We start from the raw sequence: 19,726 nt of genomic DNA, 5'->3' as shown, positions 1-19,726 counted from the left end.
TTCGGTAGGTGTCCTCTAATATACGAGAGACGTTGAGCGCGGGACATTTACTATGTCTGAGTTGGTTTTCTAATTGATCGTATATATTTCCAAAGTATATTTGATATAAGTAATATGAGCGAATCAGTCCGAAGCGTCTTTAACAAGGATCGACGAGAACGAAGTTCTGTATGAATAATCAAGAGTCTTGTAATTCAGGCCATCACATTCCCGATAGACCCCTCATTTGTGCGATAAATCCTGTCAAGCAAATTTTACACTCTTCTTAGATTCTCCCGAATCGGCTCGTGTCGAAAACAGATATCGTTGCCACGCCAATCAACCCATCGCACCTTCAGATCGACCTGTCCAGAAACTCGTGCTGAGCGACACGTGATCTCCATTGTCAGCAGGCTCACCGCCCGAGCTGGATGAAGATGAAGATGGAGGCTTCGATCTACAATGTCGAGGACCAATGTCGGCCTCTGGTCCACGTGCGTCCTTTTCAATCTGGAAAATATGTTAGAAAGCTCTCTTTTTCTTGTGAGACAGGTCGATATGTTGCCGTTCTTGATCGAGTAAGGCTCAGACATAGAAATCGAGGGAGAACCGGGGATCCTGCTCGAGAGGCACGTTACGCTGTTGCGGTCTTCCCTTCATACGCAACCCAGCCTATATGGATGTCACCATTTCCACCACTCCTTTCCACTTCGAATGGCAGTCCGTCCTAATAATCTTATTCGCAAAAGCCATTACTCCTGCTCAGTCTCAGATTCTGCCCCATCTGGAAGTGCATGAGAAAGATCTTCGTTTCTGAAGCCGAATCCATTTGTTTAAGCTTATCCCATACCGGTATCAAGCGTGACTAGACCGAGTGTGGGAAAGGGATGTTTTTGCATGTTAGTGGCCACCGACTAAGTTAACTAACTACCGATAAGCCGGTTGAATAATGCGCGGTCTCGTCAATCATCCTACTTCACTTCGTTAGTGCTACAGGTAGTAGTTAAGAGTCGCAGCATGACAGATCTAAAAGCTATGGAATAGCTGTTCACCCCACAATTAGACAGTTTCATACCTGAGCGTGAAGCACCAAGCTAGAAATTCGGTTGCTCCAGAGAGGACTTCCCGTTCGGCGGTGACCGCTGTCGACATCAGTTGATACTAGGAAGATGTACGACGTCCACCTTGATAATGACAGGGCAGGACCAGCGCCGAGGCTGCCGTGGTTGGCGGCAACCGCGTCACGTCCCAGCGTATTACGGACGTCATCCTCCGTTGTTTTGATGCCAGCGCTGCAAGCCAGGGCTGCCTGAACAACCTCACCTTCGGCAAGACCAGCCGTTTCGACGCAGAAATGGCCAGTACTTCCCCGGATATGGGTACTACGAAACGATCGCAGGTGGCGCGGGCGCGGGACCTGGACGGCACGGCACGGACGGCGTCCATGTGCACATGACGAACACCCGTATCACGGACTGCGAGATCTTCTGCTCAGAGAGTTCAGCCTGTGAGGTGGCAGCGGAGGCCAGGGTCGATTCCGAGGCGGCGAGGGATGTATCCGCGACATCGAGTTCCGCGAGCCGCTCTCCGCCGCGATCCTCTCGGACAGGAGGGTCCATGCACCGTACGGCCTGCACGGCGGCAGCCCGGGGGCCAAGGGGTTGAACCTGTTCATCAAAAAGACTCCGGACCGAGAAGAGGACAGGGTCATCAATCTGAGCTCGAAGAATTCGACTCAGGCGCAAAAGGGCGATCGGATCGTGGTCATCACTCCTGGTGGAGGTGGATGGGGTGCACCGGACGACGGATCCCCGGCCGTGGATCTGGTAAAAGCGAGCCAGAGTGCGGCGAGTACTATCGAGAGGATAAGAACAAACTGAATGATTCAATTCATCAATACTAGATACTAGCTCGTTAACTACAAGGAGGATCAATCGAGGGGATACAGGGGGGGATTGAACGTTTGACTTGGTTTGGAAGGTCCGACTTGGTTTGACCCAATGAGGTAGGACCAGTCCTTCCAACCCTGCTTCCCACAGTACTGCGTATATGCATGGCATGGGAAGCGTGAACGGTGCAGTGCAGAATACGAATAACTAACAACGTCATCAATGCGAGCTTGGATGAAATGAAAAGGGTCGAATAGATTTTTTTGTCATTGGTCACACATAAGTTACCCTAGGAGGAGCGTATTTCTTCGTGATGCCATGTCCCCTGAGACTGAAGCGGATCTCCTGCCTATTGCTGAAAAAGGCGAGTGGACTCTGACTATATAGCACATAGACACTTGCTGCAATGTATAACACATCTGTACAGGTCCTTGTCCCACTCCTAGTCACTACCTACTTTACATCGTTCTACTGTACATCAAATTAAGCATATCAAGCAAAGCCGGACCCGTTCAAAACCGCCTCCCCAACCACCGATAAACTCGGTGGAAGATCTTCCTTCTTCGTTCCCCAACTGCTCTCCTCGCTCCCCAGCGTCAACTCCAGCGTCATTCCCTCCGTGAAGAACTCGTGGCCGATCCAATTCTTCGTGTACGGCCGCCCATTCAGCGTCGCACTCTGGATGTATATGTTCCTGTAAGACGGGTCGAAATTGACGTTGCGGATGGTGGCGGTTTTGTTGGTCTCGGGGTGCGTGAGGCTTACGGCTTCGAAGAACGGGGGTACGATGAGGTAGACGTTTTGCCCCGGGTTGGGGAACAGGCCCATCATGGAGAAGACGGTGAAGGCACCCATGGCGCCGGAATCGTCGTTCCCGGGCAGGCCGCCGTTGGTTGCGTTGAACGAGGCAGGTATGTAGCTGTGGGCGCGGAGGGCAGAGAGGGCGGGGCGGCCGGCGTAGTGGTATTGGAAGACAGTGAGGAAGACGGGCTCGTTGCCGATGTCGGCTAGGCCAGAGGTGTGGAAGTAGTCGAGGCGAGAGACGAAGCGATCAGGGCCCCCGAGAAGTTGGATCAGGGTGGCCATGTCGTGAGGTACGTAGCTGGAAAGAGTCTATCAGCGCATAATCCACAGAAGTTGGAAGCGGGAACAGACAATTGATATTCCCAGACGCTGGACTCGAACGTCTCCGACGGATTGTATGTCAGCGAACAGAACCCTGCAAGAGGACTGCAAGCGATAGGATCCTGATAGCCCCAGGTTCCGTTGAGGAATCTTGGCTGGAAGAAGCCCGTGAAGCCGGTATCTGTCCCGTTGATGTACGACGTCTGATCGGCCTTGAAGAGGTTCCGCCAATTGCCTGCCCTCGAGAGAAACTTTGTGTAGTCTTTACCTATGCCCTTTGCTACTGTTGACAGGCTAAAGTCATTGTAGGAATATTCCAACGTGCGAGAGATGCTTCGCGAATTCGTGCCAAATCCTAGGTAGTCGAAGTCGAGACAGGGGATGTAGTTCAGCCCCTTCCAGCTCATCAGACCCCCTCTCCCCTCATAGGACCATTCGAGGGGCTCGTCCTCGGCATCTCTAACCATCGCTTCGTACGCCAGATTCCAATCGATGCCCGTGAGATTCTTAATAAACGCGTCTGCCAAAACAATATCTGCATTCGATCCACCCTGCGTCCAGCCTTTGCAAAGACTCATTCTACAGTCGGGCAGCCAACCCTCGTGCTTATACGTATCGAGCAAACTGCGCACCATGTTCGACTGCGCGCTTGGATCGACGATCGTGAGAAAAGGATGCTGCGCTCTAAATGAGTCCCATATGCTGACAGACGACGAAGTCAGTGATGAGCGCAATATAAGCACAGCACAGAGCAAGAGCCGCGAAGTGCGGTTTTGAAACATACTTACCAGTAAAACGAGTCGAAATACGGTTCATCACTCTGCCAGAGCGGATTCTCTCCGGTGTAGTCCTGCGGGGACAGCATTGTCCTATAGACGCCACTCCAAAAGCTGGTTTGCAAATCCTCGCTGACTCCTCCCGGTTGCACCGCGATAGGACGGAGCTTCTCCCTCCAAGCGCTTACTGCCCGCGCTTGTATACCATCAAAGTCATACTTCGGACCAGGTATCTCCCTTTCGGCGTTTTGGCAGGCCTTCTCAGTGCTGATGAAACTTATGCCAACCCTCACGTTCACGGTACCGTCGTCCGGTCGCTGAAACCTTACAAATCCACCTGCCTGTACGTAAAACGAGTTGAAACCCCTCGTCACGAAGAGCTCCTTGGGCTCCGTGCCCGCCCGACTATTCACGTAGATGCCGCTGTCGTGAACCGGCGCGCCGCTGAAATCCGCACAGAAATACGACTTGTAGGATCCGGCGCCAAAACTAGGCAGGAACGTGCCATTGCCTTCTATCCTCCCCATAGCCCCATCGACGCGGATCGAGGCATTCTGTCGACTGTCCCACAGATCCGTCAAGTCCAGCAGCATCAGCGGGCTGAGCATAGATCCGTTGCTCGCAGCAGCTACCGGGAAGTTGAACCGGTATAGAGCAGCATGCCCCGTCGCAGTCATCTCTGCACGGATACCGTTGGTCAATGACAGGGCGAAATATCCGGGACGAGCGACGACGGAATCGTTGACATAGGGCACGGCGCGATCGGCCTTGGAAAACTTGCAGTTGTTTATCTCATCCTCCGGGCAGTACTGGGGGAAGAGAGGGAAGTTTCCTAGTGAAGGATTGCCGCCTGACCCCGAATCATGCATGTGGGAGAATCCAGTCACGCTGCTGCCGTCCGTCGAGAAGCCTGCGGTGTTCTGCCCGTTGACGTCGGCGACGGGTTTCGCCATCCCATAGGGGAGAGACGCACCGCTGAAGACGTTGCCTCCATTGTTTGTGCCTATCAGCGGGTTAACGTAGCGGAGAACATCCAAGTCGTCTGCTCTTGCAGTGCCAACAGCGGCAGTTCTGGTTGATAGCGTCCATTGAGCCAGGAGGCAGAGAGCGACTCTGCATAACTTGAACATGGCTGACCTGATGACGGAGAAAAGAGAAGACGTAGTCGAGACGAATTGCCGAAGCCTCGCTGGAGGGGCAGGATCCTCCGGGAAAGAGTTGCTGTCATGGCGGCCGTCGCGCTTTTACCGTGCCCATTCCAGTGCAACGTCACGCGGGGAAACTCCAGGAACCGCAGCTCGGCTTTACCACGAGGAGGAGAGTGTATGCGACTACCTATTCGCGATATGCAGGCTTAGTCATGGTCACGCAAGGGGCGGCGTTGATCCAGGGGCATCTAGCGCGGTCCCAAACGAAAGTGATACTGTCGGAAGCTGTTGGAGGCCGGTTCGGGCCAAGCGTCATATCAGCTCTTAGGTGTCAAAAAGCAACGCGCCAACCCCTCATACTGCTCAATGTACTTGGCGGGGATGGTGTCATATGGTAGGTAGTCTGGTAGATACCTTAGTGGCCAGGCAGTGCAAGGCCAGGCACGAGGGCAAATAGCCTCGGGGATTCGACATCATGTAGATAGCTTCGTCAACCCTAACTATCACCCGTGCAATGCAGTTCTGGTGATTCAGCAATTGAGGCTTACGCCCTTAAAGCAAAGCAGGCCTGACTTCGGCTACCTAGGTATAATTCAATCCAGCCCTCGATGTAGCTGACAGGAAACCCGTCAAGAACTAGCTGGCACTTGGTGGTCCGGAAGAGTCTCAACGCTCCGTTGAGTGTCTCCGCTGTGTAGGCCATGGCAGATGCCCCTTGCTCTATGGTCCTGGGAGAGTAGCGTGATAAGCACTGGAAGGTTGGACAGCTGAGACGGACAAGAAGCGGAGACGGCTTAGCGACAGCTGAACCATTAGTGAGATAGCAGGTGAACAGAAGCAGAATGAAAATACTGGGGGCTCTGAAGAAAGTACACGCGTGAGTGCAATATACGTACTCTGCATGGTATCGAGATCGATCCCTAGATATACATCCAAATGCGGCAGAGTTAATACTACGAATGCCAACCTGTGACAGGAAGCTATCAAAGAAATAGGATATCTTTAACTATGATCGAATATCCTTGTAATATTCGGCTGACAGTAGTGTCCCAGTGCAACCTTTGTATCAGGAGCAAAGCAGCAAGACACACACCCTATGGGCTTCTACAGAGCCTGGCTGCACCAGAGAGACCATGGCAGTCTATATCGCTGGACTTCATCACAGATTTGCCGGAATCACAAGAGCCTCTAACTGGAGTAACCTATGACTCCATCCTGGTTATTGTGGATAGGCTCACCAAGTACACTTACTTTCTACTCTACAGGAAGTCATTCAACGCAGAGGATTTAGCATATACATTCCTGCGGATCATTTTCGGAAATCATGGGCTACCTGAGGAATTTGTGTTGGATAGGGACAAGCTTTTTACCTCAGGCTTCTGGCAGACACTGACTCACCAGCTTGGTTCCAAACACAAGCTTTCAACAATGGCTCACCCTCAGACTGACGGACAGACAGAACAGATGAACCAGACCCTGGAGCAATACTTGCGCTGTTATATCAACTACCAACAAGACAATTGGGTGGAGCTTCTACCTCTAGCACAGTTTGCCTATAACAGTGCCAAGAATGAGACAACCCAGGAATCACTGTTCTACGCCAACTACGGTTTCGAACCAACAGCTTACCAGGAACCAATACCAAGTCAAATCCTAGCCCAGAAGGGAATCCTCCGAGCTGACCTGCTAAAAGAGCTTCATCAATAACTAAGCCTTGATATCCAGTTCATCGCTTACCGAACAGCCAAATATTACAACCAGCATCGCCACAAGGGACCAGAATTAAAGGAAGGAGATAAAGTGTACCTCCTACAAAAGAATGTCAGAACAAAGCGACCTAACAACAAATTGGATTTTAAAAAGATTGGACCTTTTGAAATTGCAGAAAAGCAAGGAGAGGTAAATTTCCGCCTCAAATTGCCAGATACTATGCGGATACACCCGGTTGTTTCATATATCGTTATTGGAACCAGCACCGACCAACGCCCAGCCTGTTACTGAGATTGAAGAAATTCTACCTGAAAACCTGGATGACGACAAGGACTATGAAGTGGAAAAAGTGTTAGACAGCGGCATAATTGATGGGCGATTCATGTACCTTTTGAAATGGAGAGGGTATGATGACTGAAAATTCCTGGCAACCTATAGAAAATTGCGACGGTTGCAAGAAACCCCTCAGAGAGTTCCACCTTCGAAATCCAGATCGCCCAAAGCCAGAGGACCTGCGACCTCGGAGGAAAGCAGGGCGTCCAAGGAAGAATCCCAAAACGGCACGCGGGAATAATCCACAGGAGACTCAGCCCCAGCAGCCAGACTAGGGTCACCTGAACCACCGCCAGAGGACGAGGAGGGGGCTGCGCTCGGACCCTCTTGACGTGTCCGCTTGGGAGGTTGTTCACCCTCGGGAGGATCAGGATTCTCAGCAGCAGCCTCCAACCGCTCCAACTCCTCAAGATCTTCGACCGTCTTTGCTTTCTTCTGAAGCATTAGTGAGCCCCGGCGACGGAGTAGGTCGCGTTGCTTGCGGACCCGCTGTAGGCGACTCATGTTCTTCTGAAGCAAATCCAAGACCATTTGCTCCTCCTGTTCTGCCTTATCGATTGCCCGTTTCAACCGATCAACTGGGAAGCTCAGTTGAGAACATAAAGCAGAAGGAGGGTTACCTAAAATCAACGCCAGACAATCCAGTACCATCACAGGCTGTCAGACCCCGTCGGACACACTCCCCGCAACGAGAATAGCCGGGATCCATCTTGCAAACAATCTCTGGCTCACCATCCCTCTGTCTGGCCTGAAGTAACAGACAAGAACTGCAAGCGGAGACAGGATCGGAACGCTTGCGCTTGGGAGGCATGGTGACACAGAACTTACAGCAAGAAGAAAGAAGTTGGAACACACAATTACCGGAGCCCAATTATAAACTAACAATCTCCGGGCCGAAGATCCTTGAAGGGGGGGGGAGTAGTGTTACAGCACAGCCTATAGAATACCGACAAGGCTGGCGAGGGGGAGGTCCAGTCACATGACCATACTGGATCGTCTACGATCCATCCTCACGATCCAAGCCTACGATCCACCTCTATGATCCATAGTCATGATCCAGCGGATAGGTATTTCTGGACAGAACTCATTATGTATAAAATGCTCCTTAACCATGGGGATTAGGACCCCGTGGTCAACTCAAATAGCAATCAGGATAGTAACATTGCTAGTAACGGCCTACTTATTCATCTTTTCCCTTTGTCTTCCGTCTTCAAGATAAACCCAACGAGCCCTAGCCTAGAAGTCTTAGGCCCGCCGTTACACTAATTATTATTGAAAAAGAATCTTCAGTAACTGTTATCGTCCAGCCATTCACTGGTAGTATTTCCCTATATCCTCAGTAACTACTCCTTGCAAGGCATTGCAGTACGTGCAGGCGCTTGAGGCGCTGCTCTTCTGAAGAAGCCCTTGACTGCTTCCACGACACTCTTTGGTCTCTATGCCAGCGCAACCTATCTGATCTCGAGCGCAATTGACCATGATTTGAGCCTAACCCAGCATCGACTTGCCGTTTCGGACTCGCAGCTAGCAAATAGAAATTTTGATGATGGCTTGGCGAGTACGGGTCAAGGTTGACCAATGACCCGATCCGTCAGTGGATACTGTAAGGTTAATTAGCTAGCACCAGCCGTGATCCGTCTGTAATGTTTCCACGATTAGGTTGACCATAGTCTAACAGGACGGTTTTATGGAGTCGGGAAGCCAAGAAAGGCGGGAGCGCCAAGAGGTAAGCTGTGCCGTCCCTTCTGTCAAGATAAAAAACACATTTCCGCTAATCCACCCTCAAGGTCGAGCGGGGACTGAGGATGACAGTTTGGACGGCAAAAACCCAGCCGCTCTTCTGCTTTATAGCCAGCGTTAATTTCCTCTCAACAGCTTGGCGTTCATGAACCAAGGAAGAACAGTCCCCGACTACTTCAACGCCGGATGCTTAAGGTGGGTTTTTTTGTAGAAGACTCTGACTTCCGTCTCCAGGGCCTTGGATCCTTGGCGCACGGATCCAAGCCTACCTTGTAAAGGAAATTCGCCGCGGGTACGAGCTTGACTGTTGACATCACACGGTCTCGGGGGCATGATAGCGACGCCGCAACGGTTTCCCTAACCTTGGAGTCGGGCACTGTATTGTCATAGGAGTAGTAAAGTGAGTTGGTCCCTTGTTATTTCACAGCGGCCTTTGTGTTGTTCCTTTGGCTTAGTCTGATATCCTTCAAGTTCTACTATATCCAGAGCTACGGTGTGCCCTGGAGCTGAATGACGACCATAGATACCACACGCACCTATCCATAGCTGCTACACATACGCTTGGTCCTAGAAATGCGGGGCTTTCTCCATTGGATACCGAGTTCTCCTCAAGGAAACATGCCAAGGCCAGTCTAGGCCGTCTGTCCCACTGCGCCACGAGATTGAAGGCTGGCCGGTGACAGCGCCTCGACTTGGGACGGCCGCACGGTATAGCACCATGGAACAGATAATTAAGCGTGTCCACAGGCAAGGCAATTGCATCGCATGTCGAAGTTTGAGTCTTTCTAACGTCCGCTGGAGACCGACATCGGCGGAGACGTGGAGAAGACTCCCGTGCGACGACCACGTGACCAGCGAAACCGTGCGCGGGATCCCACGTGTAATAATCAATCAGATAATCGATCAGAGATGATCAGATATGCGGCATCCGCCGAGACAAAGATAGCGACTGTCGAAGGTCGACATCTTTGGCGTTCGTCCATGCTCCACCGGGAAGCATATGCCTTTCATCTGGAGCCTTGGAGACGGCTCCCGCGGCAGAAATCTCGACTGACGTAATTTAGCATCCCCCGTCCAAGCCACGACCCGCGATACCCGCGCCAACCTCCCAACGAGGTGGTAAAAAACCGCTGTTAACGATTATTACCGGATGCCATCTACTATTGCTGCTGGAAACCAGGTTTCTTCGGGAAATATACCTATCTGGCCCAGAGGAACTTTCTGATCGGGTTGTGGCCCGAAACACCGCTAATGTCGTCATCTTCCGCCTTCCTGGGCTCCTACGGCTGCAACCTCTGCAGATGTACACACCGTGTAGAGTATGACTCGCAGATGTTGGGATGCTGTCTGCGGTTCCGTACTGTCAAACGGCTGGGCATGTCAATGCACGTTCGTCCTCTTCGAGAAAGCTTCCCGATACCAGCGACCGTGTCCGGTCGCACGATCCCGAGGAGGACCGATGGAGCTAAGTGTCGACCAGGCTACCCAACTTGCGCTGCCCCGAACGGCCCCCATCCGCCGCTCTTGTGGCTGCCATCCCTGTGTAACGCTGTCTCAGAGGCGTCGTATCCAGTGGGGAGACCTTGTAGGCTATAAACGCCACCGCGGCACTAGGTGGACGTGTAAAGCTTTTCTGCACTTCGTTATGCTGAGAATCATACTCTCCTGGACTGCCAGGTACTGGCCGTGCCGCTGTACGGTTGCTAGCCGCCCCCTGCAAAGCGACAAGGGATCCTGTTGTGGCCGGGGCAGATAGACTGCCAAACGACAAAATCCATGAGAGAGTCGTCGGCCGTCAGCCTGCCGCCCACACGGGCTCTCAGGTAGTGAGTGGCGTTTGGGCCTCTCCAAAGGGTGACCCTCCATGCCCGAAATCTGATTAGATTAGATTGATTGATCGATTGATTATTTTATCACACCATCAAACTTTTCAGCGCCGGTCGTTGCGGTGGAGCAGCGCATCGCGTTTCTCAGCCAATCAAAGGTTCGTATCGGGACCTCTTTGTTCGTGCGCGGCCGTGAAACCCTCTTGGGACCCGTGGAGGTACGCCGTTTTCGAGCGCGGCTCAGTGCATCGACGCATCGTGATCCAGAGGGCCATCGTTCCGGCTCCGACAACGCAGATAGCAGTGGACCGACCACTCGCATCAGCCAGCCTGTAAGGCACCATGACCTTATTCTTCCACAGCCCTGCTAGTCATTTTAGACCGTGCTAGCCTTTTCCAGCTCGTCCTGCCGTTCGCCATGACGGTCATCGCCGGGAATCGTGACCCCCGTCGTTGACGGGTGGGTCAATGTTCGCCCACACTTTCACAGGAAAGCTGGGGACTGCGTCTTTTCGCTTTGGCCCCGCGACGGCTATATCTGCAGAGCTCTCCCACCCCGTTCAAGCTCGTCTTGGACTGCTGGCAGATCGATCTCTCGCGGTTCGCGGTCCTGTTCTGGATAACGGCCTTTCCGCCCGTCAATGTTGATACGTTGCTTTTGAAGAGCCATTTTCTTTGGTCCGGGTGCAGTCACCATGTTGCGAGGTCACGGTGACTTAGTGACGAAGCTCTTCCGGAGAGATGAATTGACTGACAGGACGGGGACGGAGCTCACGCAGGGGTCTGCGGGCGCGCAGAACCCGACCGTTGACAACAAAATGACAGCAGAAGGGGCCGTTGAGCCCTCGCCCCATGCCGACTCGGAGCAGGAGCATGTCCAGCGCGGTATCAAGCAGGCAGAGGCCGTGACGGCGGTGTGGACCAAGAAGGCTCTGGTGATCGCATATGCTGGGTATGTGGATGCGTCGCGTACATAGTATTCCAAGCAGTTTTTCATCGTCATCGAGGTTGTTGAGCGTACATGGCTGACTTTTGCCAACAGGATCTTCTTGGTCTTCTATGTAAACTCGCTCCAGCAGCAGGTGACCGGCAGCCTTTCCCCGTACGTCACCAGTGCTTTCAGCGAGCACTCTCTGGTCGCGACAACCACCGTCTTGTCCAGCATCATCGGTGCTGTGGCCAAGCTGCCCATCGCGAAGATCATTGATATTTGGGGTCGTGCTGAGGGTTATAGTCTGATGGTCTTCCTATGCACCATTGGTGAGCCGTGTTTTCGTCATTGGAGCTCGTCTCAATCAATGATGGGGACAGGGAGCTGACTGCCTGGTTTAGGTCTGATCATGATGGCTGCCTGCAACAACGTCGAGACGTACGCGGCTGCTCAGGTATGGAGCTTTGCTGGAGGAACTACGATCTGCGGACTGACCGATGATGTCCAGGTTTTCTACTGGGTTGGGTACAATGGCATCACCTACACGCTAGATGTGTTCATGGCGGATACATCATCCCTCAAGAACCGAGCGTGGCTGTTTGCCTTCAGTACCTGCCCGTATATTGCCAATACCTTCGCCGGTCCCGCTGCTGCGAGCCGATTCCTCGAACACAGCACCTTCCGTTGGGGTTTTGGAGCCTTTTCCATTATCACTCCCATCATCTGTGCCCCTGTGGTGATAATCTTCATCATCAACCGTCGAAAGGCCATCGCGCACGGCTACGTGGCAAAGGAAAGGAGTGGGCGAACCATCTTGCAATCCGTTCTGCACTATGCAATCGAGTTTGATTGTAAGTTCTCTTTGCTTTTTCCTTCTTTTGTCAAGTGAGGCATACAGGATCTCTCGCTGACTGCACGGAAAGTGGTTGGTATGATTCTCATTGTCGCTGCCTTCGCCCTGTTCCTGCTTCCGTTCAGCCTTGCCTCTTCCTCGGCCTCTGAGTGGAAAACCGGTCACATTATCGCGATGATTGTGGTCGGTGGAGTGTTGTTCCCGATATTTGCGATCTGGGAGAAATATTTCGCGAAAGTCTGCTTCGCTCCGTTCCATCTGCTCGTGGACAGAACGGTGCTGTGTGGCTGTCTGCTGGGCGGTACTCTTTTTCTCAGCTTCTAGTACGTCTTGATCGGCCCACCGTTCCCCGATGTCGAACTTTGCGGCTGACTGCTTCCAGCTGCTGGGACATATACTTCCAGTCATATCTGCAGGTAGTCCACGGCTTGGATGTTTCGGATGCGGGATATGTGTATAACATCTACAACATCGGGTCTTGCTTCTGGTCCGTGATTGTTGGAGCGTAAGTGTTGTCCACGGCGTCTCTTGTTGAACAGTCCACGTGTCTGACTTGCGCACAGGATCATCCGCGTCACTGGAAACTTCAAGTGGGTGGCCTTCGCGGCCGTGCCGGTGCAGATGCTGGGCACCGGACTGATGATCTACTTCCGTCAGCCCGGAATGGGCATCGGCTACGTGGTCATGTGCCAAATCTTCATTGCGTTCTCCGGCGGTACGCTTGTCATCTGCGAGGAGATGGCCGTCATGGCGGCTGCCGCGCACTCTGAGGTTGCGGTCGTCCTCGCGCTGCTGGGTCTGTTTACCAACATCGGCGGCGCAGTCGGCCAGACTATCGCGGGAGCCATCTGGACCAACAGCCTACCCGGCCTTCTCGAGGAGTACCTGCCCGACAACGTCAAAGGCCAAGCCTTCGAGATCTACGGCAGCCTCCCCAAGCAGCTCCAGTACCCGATGGGCAGCCCCGAGCGGGAGGCGATCAACCGAGCCTACGGCGACGTGCAGAGGCGGCTGGTCATCGCTAGTGTTTGCGTCTTGCCGCTTGCATTTGTGTTCATTCTGATGTGGCGCAACATCAACGTTAAGAAGGTCAAGCAGGTCCGAGGAAACGTGGTTTAGAGACGATATCTTTCTTTGACTTTACGCATAGAACTCTGTACGCAATTATGTCTGGGGAAGAGAAGGAATGATATGTAGAGGTCTTTTTTCTCACCGTGCTGGATAACATCAAAAAAAAAGGCAAGCATTGGGTATTGGAACATATTTCCTTTGGCGTGTCTTCCTTTCTCTCCATACTTGGTGTCCTGTAGGAGGCGTGGAAGTAGCGGTATTCATACCCATATATATATAGACTACAAGTGCGCCCGCGGCGCCCGGGTGTTTTCTCCACCCTCGAATAATATGGAAGAAGTAGCCTTCTTATCAAGATAGCTCGTCTTAAAAGAACTTTTCGATTCGGTCCGACATCCCGATGCCGACCTGCCTATCCGCGCCAAGTGGACTGTTCGGACGACAGTGGATCGGAAGTGGTTTGAATGCGGACAGCATGCAGAGTAGAGGACCACACATCATCATTATTATTTGCGGGCTCGTCGTGTTGCTCGTACGGGTTGACTCAACCAGCTGACCGTGTGAACGGCCAGACCGGATATGGCCGATGGGATGGACCAGATCGGTCAGAAAAAGCTCCGACCCCCGATCGGAGAGGAGTCGAGTATATAGAGTGCTATACCAACAACTCGGTCAAGGATGTCACCTCTGGAGATCGACCTTTCTGGTGGATGTACGGGGTGACCAGCGGATCGGGGAGATGCTGGATAGCAAACACTGCAGTCTCGGTGTACGTCAGAACCTCGCATACTGCGACGATGCAAACGGCCTGTCCAGACCTCGGCGGACGGCCACGCGAGTGAGCGGCCCGAGCGAAGCTTGGCCTGCTAAAGAACACGTGCGAAACAAAGAACAAAACTTATGCCGACTTTATGCAGGCATCGGCGTCGGGATAGTGCCTTGGTTATGCTCGTCCTGGCGCCACGCTCCCCCCAGAGATTCGAAGAAACACACGATGCATTATTTCTCGGATCTCCCGCCATCCCGACGACGCCAACGTCCGTTTTGGGCCATGCCGCAATCCAACGGCTTTATAGGCCTCCGGCTGCCCGCCGCGGAGCATCTCTACCGGGACAGACTCCACGATCCTCTCTTGCGTGGTCAGGTTCTCTCCGCTCTGCGCTCGTGGCTCGCGTGATATCAGATCTCCGCAGTGTCGTTGTGGAGCCAGTGGACTCGTCTCCGCCGTTGACCCATCCTATATGTGGGGGATGTTTTTCTGGGGAATGAGGAGCCTGTGACGACCTCGAAGACATCAGCGCACAATGGCGGGAAGCGAAAGTAGGTCGCCCTCTGTGGTTTGACTCCTCACGATCGTAATGCTAACAGAAGGCCTGGCAGAGGAGTCTACAGTCCTGGAGGTGTCTCCTCGGGGCTCCAGCACCGAGTTGAAGGCCGCAGAGTGCGCGGCGTCTGCCCCGGCACCTGATGCAACAGAGGAGAAGGGCAGAGACAAAGGCGCGCCTACGGATGTTGAACGAGGCTCCACGTCGACAGCCGCAGAGCAGACCGACGATCCGGCTGTCCGCGATCCAAACATCGTGGATTGGGATGGCCCCGACGACCCCGAGAACCCCAAGAACTGGTCCCTCAAGAAAAAGGCCGTCGCCGTTGCGTCCATCTCGCTCATCACGTTACTTACGTACGTACGAACCGGCGCTCTCAATGCTCCCGGGCTACATGCTGACTCATGGACAGACCTCTAGGCTCCTCGATGTTCGCACCCGGTGTGCCGCAGGTCATGAAGGATTTCCAATCGACCAACCTGGAACTCGCCTCGTTCGTCGTCTCGGTCTACCTCCTCGGATATTGCTTCGGTCCCCTCATTCTCGCTCCCTTGTCGGAGATGTATGGACGAGTGATCATCTACAACGTTTGCAACGTACTCTATGTTGTCTTCACCGTCGCATGTGCGGTCGCGCCCAACTTGGGTTCCTTGATTGTCTTCCGGTTCTTTGCGGGATCAGCAGGCAGCGCGCCCTTGACCATTGGTGCTGGCTCGATTGCGGATATGATTCCACAGGAGAAGAGAGGCGCTGCCATGGCGGCTTGGGCGTTAGGCCCATTACTCGGGCCTGTCATTGGTCCCGTAGGTTGGTAATGCCCCTGTTTACGACAACGATCGTTAGGCTCACCGTTGAAAAGCTGGTGGGTACTTGACGCAAGCAAAAGGCTGGAGATGGACCTTCTGGGTCCTTGCCATCGCTGTACGTCTTTCCTTCGTCGGCTCATCTCCTTGTACGGGTAACTGATCTCCTTGCAGGCGGGCGCCGTGACCGTTGTCGCGTTTATCTTCCTGCGCGAATCCTACGCGTTCACCATTCTCGATCGAAAGACGAAGCGACTGCGCGAGGAGACGGGTAACAAGAATCTCAGATCCGCACTCGACACTGGCCGCTCGGCCAAAGACCTGTTTCTCTTTTCCATTGTGCGTCCGACCAAGATGCTGTTTTTGTCCCCGATTGTGTTCCTTCTCTCGCTCTACGTGGCCATCATCTACGGCTACCTCTACCTCCTCTTCACCACGATGACCGAAGTCTTCGAGGACCAGTACGGCTTTTCACAAGGGAGCGTGGGATTGGCATACCTGGGAATCGGCATTGGCTCCATTTTCGGCTTGTTCATGTTGGGTGCGATCTCGGACAGACTACTCAAATATCTCTCCGCGAAGAATGGCGTCACCAAACCTGAATACCGCCTTCCCCCGATGATACCGGGAACTCTCTTTATCCCCTTGGCGCTGTTCTGGTACGGATGGACAGCCGACAAACAGCTTCACTGGATCTTACCAATTATCGGAACCGCGTTTCTGGGTGTTGGAATGTTGTTAGCCTTTGTATGTTCCTGTCTGCTTCTTTTTCTCTAAGCTTGATTACTTATTGATGTTTGTCCAGATGACGGTGTCTACCTACCTCGTCGATTCTTACACGGTCTATTCCGCTTCCGCTATCGCTGCCAATACAGTCTTCCGATCCCTCGCGGGTGCTGTGCTGCCGCTGGCGGGCGGTAAGATGTATGCAACTCTCGGCCTTGGATGGGGCAACTCGCTGCTCGCGTTCATCGCGCTGGCCCTGAGTCCTGTGCCGTTTATCTTCTACCGATACGGTGAGAGGATCAGAACAAGCAAGCGTTTTCAAATCAACTTCTAGAGGTACAAAAAAAAGAGAGCGGTATCTACATAACTTCTACTACATTCCTTGCATGTACGTGATGTGGTCATTAGATAATTATTAGAGACGATAAGTAATAGGATAAATCAGCTGCATTCTACTAGTAGTAGTAGTAGTGGTAAACTGGGACGGTCTGGAAAGCTTCTGTATAGGGAAGCTAGCTGAACGGGGTAGGGGCAGAGTCGGCAGCGTACGGGCTTGGAGGATGATAGCAGGGGGAAGGATCAATGGGAATATCTCAAAAGAATACACATATAGACAACAATTCATAGATTGTCCATGAGCCAGCCCATCAAAATAATAACTATCTCATTGCAAGCATAAGGACTAACATAACATGAGGTGATAAGTCAGAGTCATGTTCTCATTCTAATTCCTTCTCCCTATAAACCTTCCATCCCTGTCCCCGGCGGCTTACGTGAGCTTCCCCGTACGAGGCGCCGCAGCGGGTGCCACAGTACATGCCTCCCCCCTTCAAAGAGCAGCCGACTCCGGCTACTACCAGTCATCTAAATTCGTGCAGCGCATAGGCAGAGAGCACAGGCTGCTTCATATCTGGTTCGAAATGCGGGGAAACGACTTTTGGTTCGTGGTCGATCCGCTTTGTACTTCGGCTTTCTCGTATACGAGAAGGATCATGTGAAGTCTCACCAACTCAACTCATCCTCCCTACCACATCTCCTCCTTCATCCCTGAACCCTCCTACCAAAACAACTACTTCCGTGCTTTCTTCGCCGTGCTTCCCTTCTTTGCACCCTCCCCTTCGCGCTTCCTCTTTGGAGTCCCCGGCTGCTAAACCCTCGATTCCCTTTCTTCCCGCGGCGTGGCTGGGCGATGTACATGCGACTCGCCCGGCTCAGCTTGAATAACTTGATCATCTTGAGTTTTAACAGTCAGCAAAGCTGGCCTCAAGCTGCGAAAGAAAGCCCGTTTTGGCCATAAATTCAGCGACGTAGGGTGTGACCCTCGGGTCCGAGACCAGGGTCTTGACTCTTGAAATTGGACCGGTCCCGGATCTTATTGCCTATCCAGCGCCACATTTCCCCCCGGAGTTCTCGTAGTAGCCGGCATTCTAACAGTATATGCCGTGGGGTCTGGGCCCCATGGCGGCAGGCACACTGATCAGTATCCCGAAGCTTGATCTTGTGAAGGAAGTGATTGAGGCCAATCCGCCCGGCTCTGAGCTGAAGGAGCACCGAGCTATAGGCCTTGCGCAACCCTGAGTACACTGGGAGGGTGTGCTTGCTCGGGGCCGGGATGAGCTGCCTTGTAGGTCGGGCCTCCTTGGCCTTGGCCCACTGCGCTGCCCACGCCTTCCTGACCTTCGCCCGGACGTCACCTGCTGCTTGGCTGCCTCCTTCGCGGCCTGGTCGGCTGCTTCATTGCCCTGGATTCCTTCGTGCGCGGGGATCCATCGAATGGCAAGCTGTACGCCTGCCTGCCGGAGGAGGTCAATCCTATGGAGGATAGCTTGGATCGTACGCTGGCCGGAGACGAGCTTCGAATTACATAGGGCTTTGCGAAAGCCGATTTCGCCTCCCATGGCCAGAACTCCTTCGGTTGGCCCGATCCCGTCAGCGTTGGGTTCCATAAGCACCTGTCCTTGTTCCACACCTGGGCTTCCATGAGCGTCTCGCCCCCTAGTTTGATCTCCTTCCGGGGGCGGCGGGTGAGCATGCCCCGGGGACAAGCCACCACCGGCCCCGTGCGGAGCCGAATTGCGGTCTCATCGGCCCGCAAATGCACTTGCAACCTCATAGCTAACAGGTGCAGTTCGGTATCTAGGGCCAAAGCCGCAGTGAGCTGAATGGCACCACTAATGATGATCGCGGCCCGCCTCTGGAGTGACGTCAACTGGCTCGTCCTTTTATTCCTTACCTGCGCCGGGGTCTCTCGGTCCCGGGGGTTATACCATGCTGCCGAACAGTAGAGCAGTTGCAGGATCACTATTGCCTGGTAGATCCGCCGCATACCCTCTAAGGATGTGCCCCATGTTGAGCTTGCCAGGCTTTTTAATGCTGCCGAACAGTAGAGCAGTTGCAGGATCACTATTGCCTGGTAGATCCGCCGCATACCCTCTAAGGATGTGCCCCATGTTGAGCTTGCCAGGCTTTTTAATGCAGCCAGGCTGTCCTGGCCTTGGCCACAACTCAGTTAAAGTGGTCCTTGAAGCTCAGCTGGGGATCCAGCCAAACCCCTAGATATTTTGCTGCCTGGATTGGTTCGATAGTGGCATCTGGCAACTGTAATCTGGTGCCGTGGGGCTTCCTTTGCTTCTGCCGCGGGTTGACAAAGTGCATTAGCTGGAATTTGTCTGGGGCAAAGACTGATGCGTGCTTCGTGGCCCACCGTTAGACTCTATTGTACTTTTATCTTCAGTAAGGTGGCTTTCTCGCTGTGGCCTTCAGCCATAAGGCAGACATCGTCCACTCAGCCGTACACGGTTCTTCCGTCAGATCCGGACCCTGCCTCGATCAAATCGGCATTATATAGCGGGTAAAGAATCGGCGACAGAGGAGATCCCTGGGGGATCCCCGTCGGGGTCGGCATCGGCTCGGTGAGATGCTCGGGCATGCGAATCCGGGTGCTTCTATTCGCAAGGAAGCACCGGATCCACGGCGCCAATTGGCCCAGTCGTCGCTTTCGAATATTATGCACCAGACGCTCGTGGGAGACATTGTCGTAAGCGCACGAGACATCTAACATTAGCATACTGACAACTGGCTTACCTGCGCCCCATGCGTGCCGAATCTTTTCAATGATCAATTGGATGGCATGGTCTGTTGAGATGCCCTTCCGTCCCCCTAGGTGGGTGTAACGGCAGACCTAAGACTTCTTAGGCGGAGGCTCGTTGGGTTTATCTTGAGGACAGAAAGCAAGAGAAAGAGATAGATGAATAGGCCGTTACTAGCAATGTTGCTATCAAGATTGCTATTTGAGTTGACCACGGGGTTCTAATCCCCATGGTTAAGGAATACATGCTGAGTTCTGCCCGGAAATACCTATCCGATGGATCATGACTATGGATCATGGAGGTGGATCGTAGACCTGGATCGTGAGAATGGATCGTAGACGGTCCAGTATGGTCACATGACTTCCCCTCGTCAGCCTTGTCAGTGATCTCTAGGCTGTGCCG

General features: G+C 53.3%; 7 protein-coding genes across 7 annotated transcripts; 3 read left to right on the top strand and 4 right to left on the bottom strand.

Moving 5' to 3' along the window:
* Window positions 1-441: 441 nt before the first annotated feature.
* VTN00DRAFT_2762 (uncharacterized protein) lies at window positions 442-1,859 on the top strand (the record flags this gene model as incomplete). The annotated part of the gene is made up of 3 exons (XM_069429008.1): window positions 442-473; window positions 1,183-1,425; window positions 1,499-1,859. 3 exons carry the CDS (start codon window positions 442-444, stop codon window positions 1,857-1,859), a joined length of 636 nt encoding a protein of 211 aa, XP_069283178.1.
* A 501-nt stretch (window positions 1,860-2,360) lies between these two features.
* VTN00DRAFT_2761 (uncharacterized protein) lies at window positions 2,361-4,899 on the bottom strand (the record flags this gene model as incomplete). The annotated part of the gene is made up of 3 exons (XM_069429007.1): window positions 2,361-2,970; window positions 3,024-3,695; window positions 3,782-4,899. The coding sequence occupies 3 exons, from the start codon at window positions 4,897-4,899 to the stop codon at window positions 2,361-2,363; spliced, it is 2,400 nt and encodes a 799-aa protein (XP_069283177.1).
* A 2,193-nt stretch (window positions 4,900-7,092) lies between these two features.
* On the bottom strand, window positions 7,093-7,771 carry VTN00DRAFT_2760 (uncharacterized protein; the record flags this gene model as incomplete). The annotated part of the gene is made up of 2 exons (XM_069429006.1): window positions 7,093-7,538; window positions 7,609-7,771. 2 exons carry the CDS (start codon window positions 7,769-7,771, stop codon window positions 7,093-7,095), a joined length of 609 nt encoding a protein of 202 aa, XP_069283176.1.
* Window positions 7,772-11,221: 3,450 nt separating this feature from the next.
* On the top strand, window positions 11,222-13,429 carry VTN00DRAFT_2759 (uncharacterized protein; the record flags this gene model as incomplete). The annotated part of the gene is made up of 7 exons (XM_069429004.1): window positions 11,222-11,478; window positions 11,569-11,786; window positions 11,859-11,911; window positions 11,966-12,308; window positions 12,381-12,633; window positions 12,693-12,815; window positions 12,874-13,429. The coding sequence occupies 7 exons, from the start codon at window positions 11,222-11,224 to the stop codon at window positions 13,427-13,429; spliced, it is 1,803 nt and encodes a 600-aa protein (XP_069283175.1).
* Window positions 13,430-14,685: 1,256 nt separating this feature from the next.
* VTN00DRAFT_2758 (uncharacterized protein) lies at window positions 14,686-16,569 on the top strand (the record flags this gene model as incomplete). The annotated part of the gene is made up of 6 exons (XM_069429003.1): window positions 14,686-14,701; window positions 14,762-15,062; window positions 15,119-15,513; window positions 15,566-15,627; window positions 15,684-16,256; window positions 16,315-16,569. 6 exons carry the CDS (start codon window positions 14,686-14,688, stop codon window positions 16,567-16,569), a joined length of 1,602 nt encoding a protein of 533 aa, XP_069283174.1.
* A 965-nt stretch (window positions 16,570-17,534) lies between these two features.
* Window positions 17,535-18,685, bottom strand: VTN00DRAFT_2757 (uncharacterized protein; the record flags this gene model as incomplete). Its single annotated transcript, XM_069429002.1, has 4 exons — window positions 17,535-17,879; window positions 17,930-18,028; window positions 18,100-18,429; window positions 18,503-18,685. The coding sequence occupies 4 exons, from the start codon at window positions 18,683-18,685 to the stop codon at window positions 17,535-17,537; spliced, it is 957 nt and encodes a 318-aa protein (XP_069283173.1).
* Window positions 18,686-19,020: 335 nt separating this feature from the next.
* On the bottom strand, window positions 19,021-19,302 carry VTN00DRAFT_2756 (uncharacterized protein; the record flags this gene model as incomplete). The annotated part of the gene is made up of 1 exon (XM_069429001.1): window positions 19,021-19,302. One exon carries the CDS (start codon window positions 19,300-19,302, stop codon window positions 19,021-19,023), a length of 282 nt encoding a protein of 93 aa, XP_069283172.1.
* Window positions 19,303-19,726: the final 424 nt, after the last annotated feature.

This window comes from Thermoascus crustaceus (genome assembly GCF_041956765.1).
Source record: "Thermoascus crustaceus strain CBS 181.67 unplaced genomic scaffold VTN00scaffold_11, whole genome shotgun sequence".
In the NCBI taxonomy this organism is placed as follows: Eukaryota; Fungi; Ascomycota; class Eurotiomycetes; order Eurotiales; family Thermoascaceae; genus Thermoascus; species Thermoascus crustaceus.
This window is presented reverse-complemented; position numbering and strand designations above follow the sequence as displayed.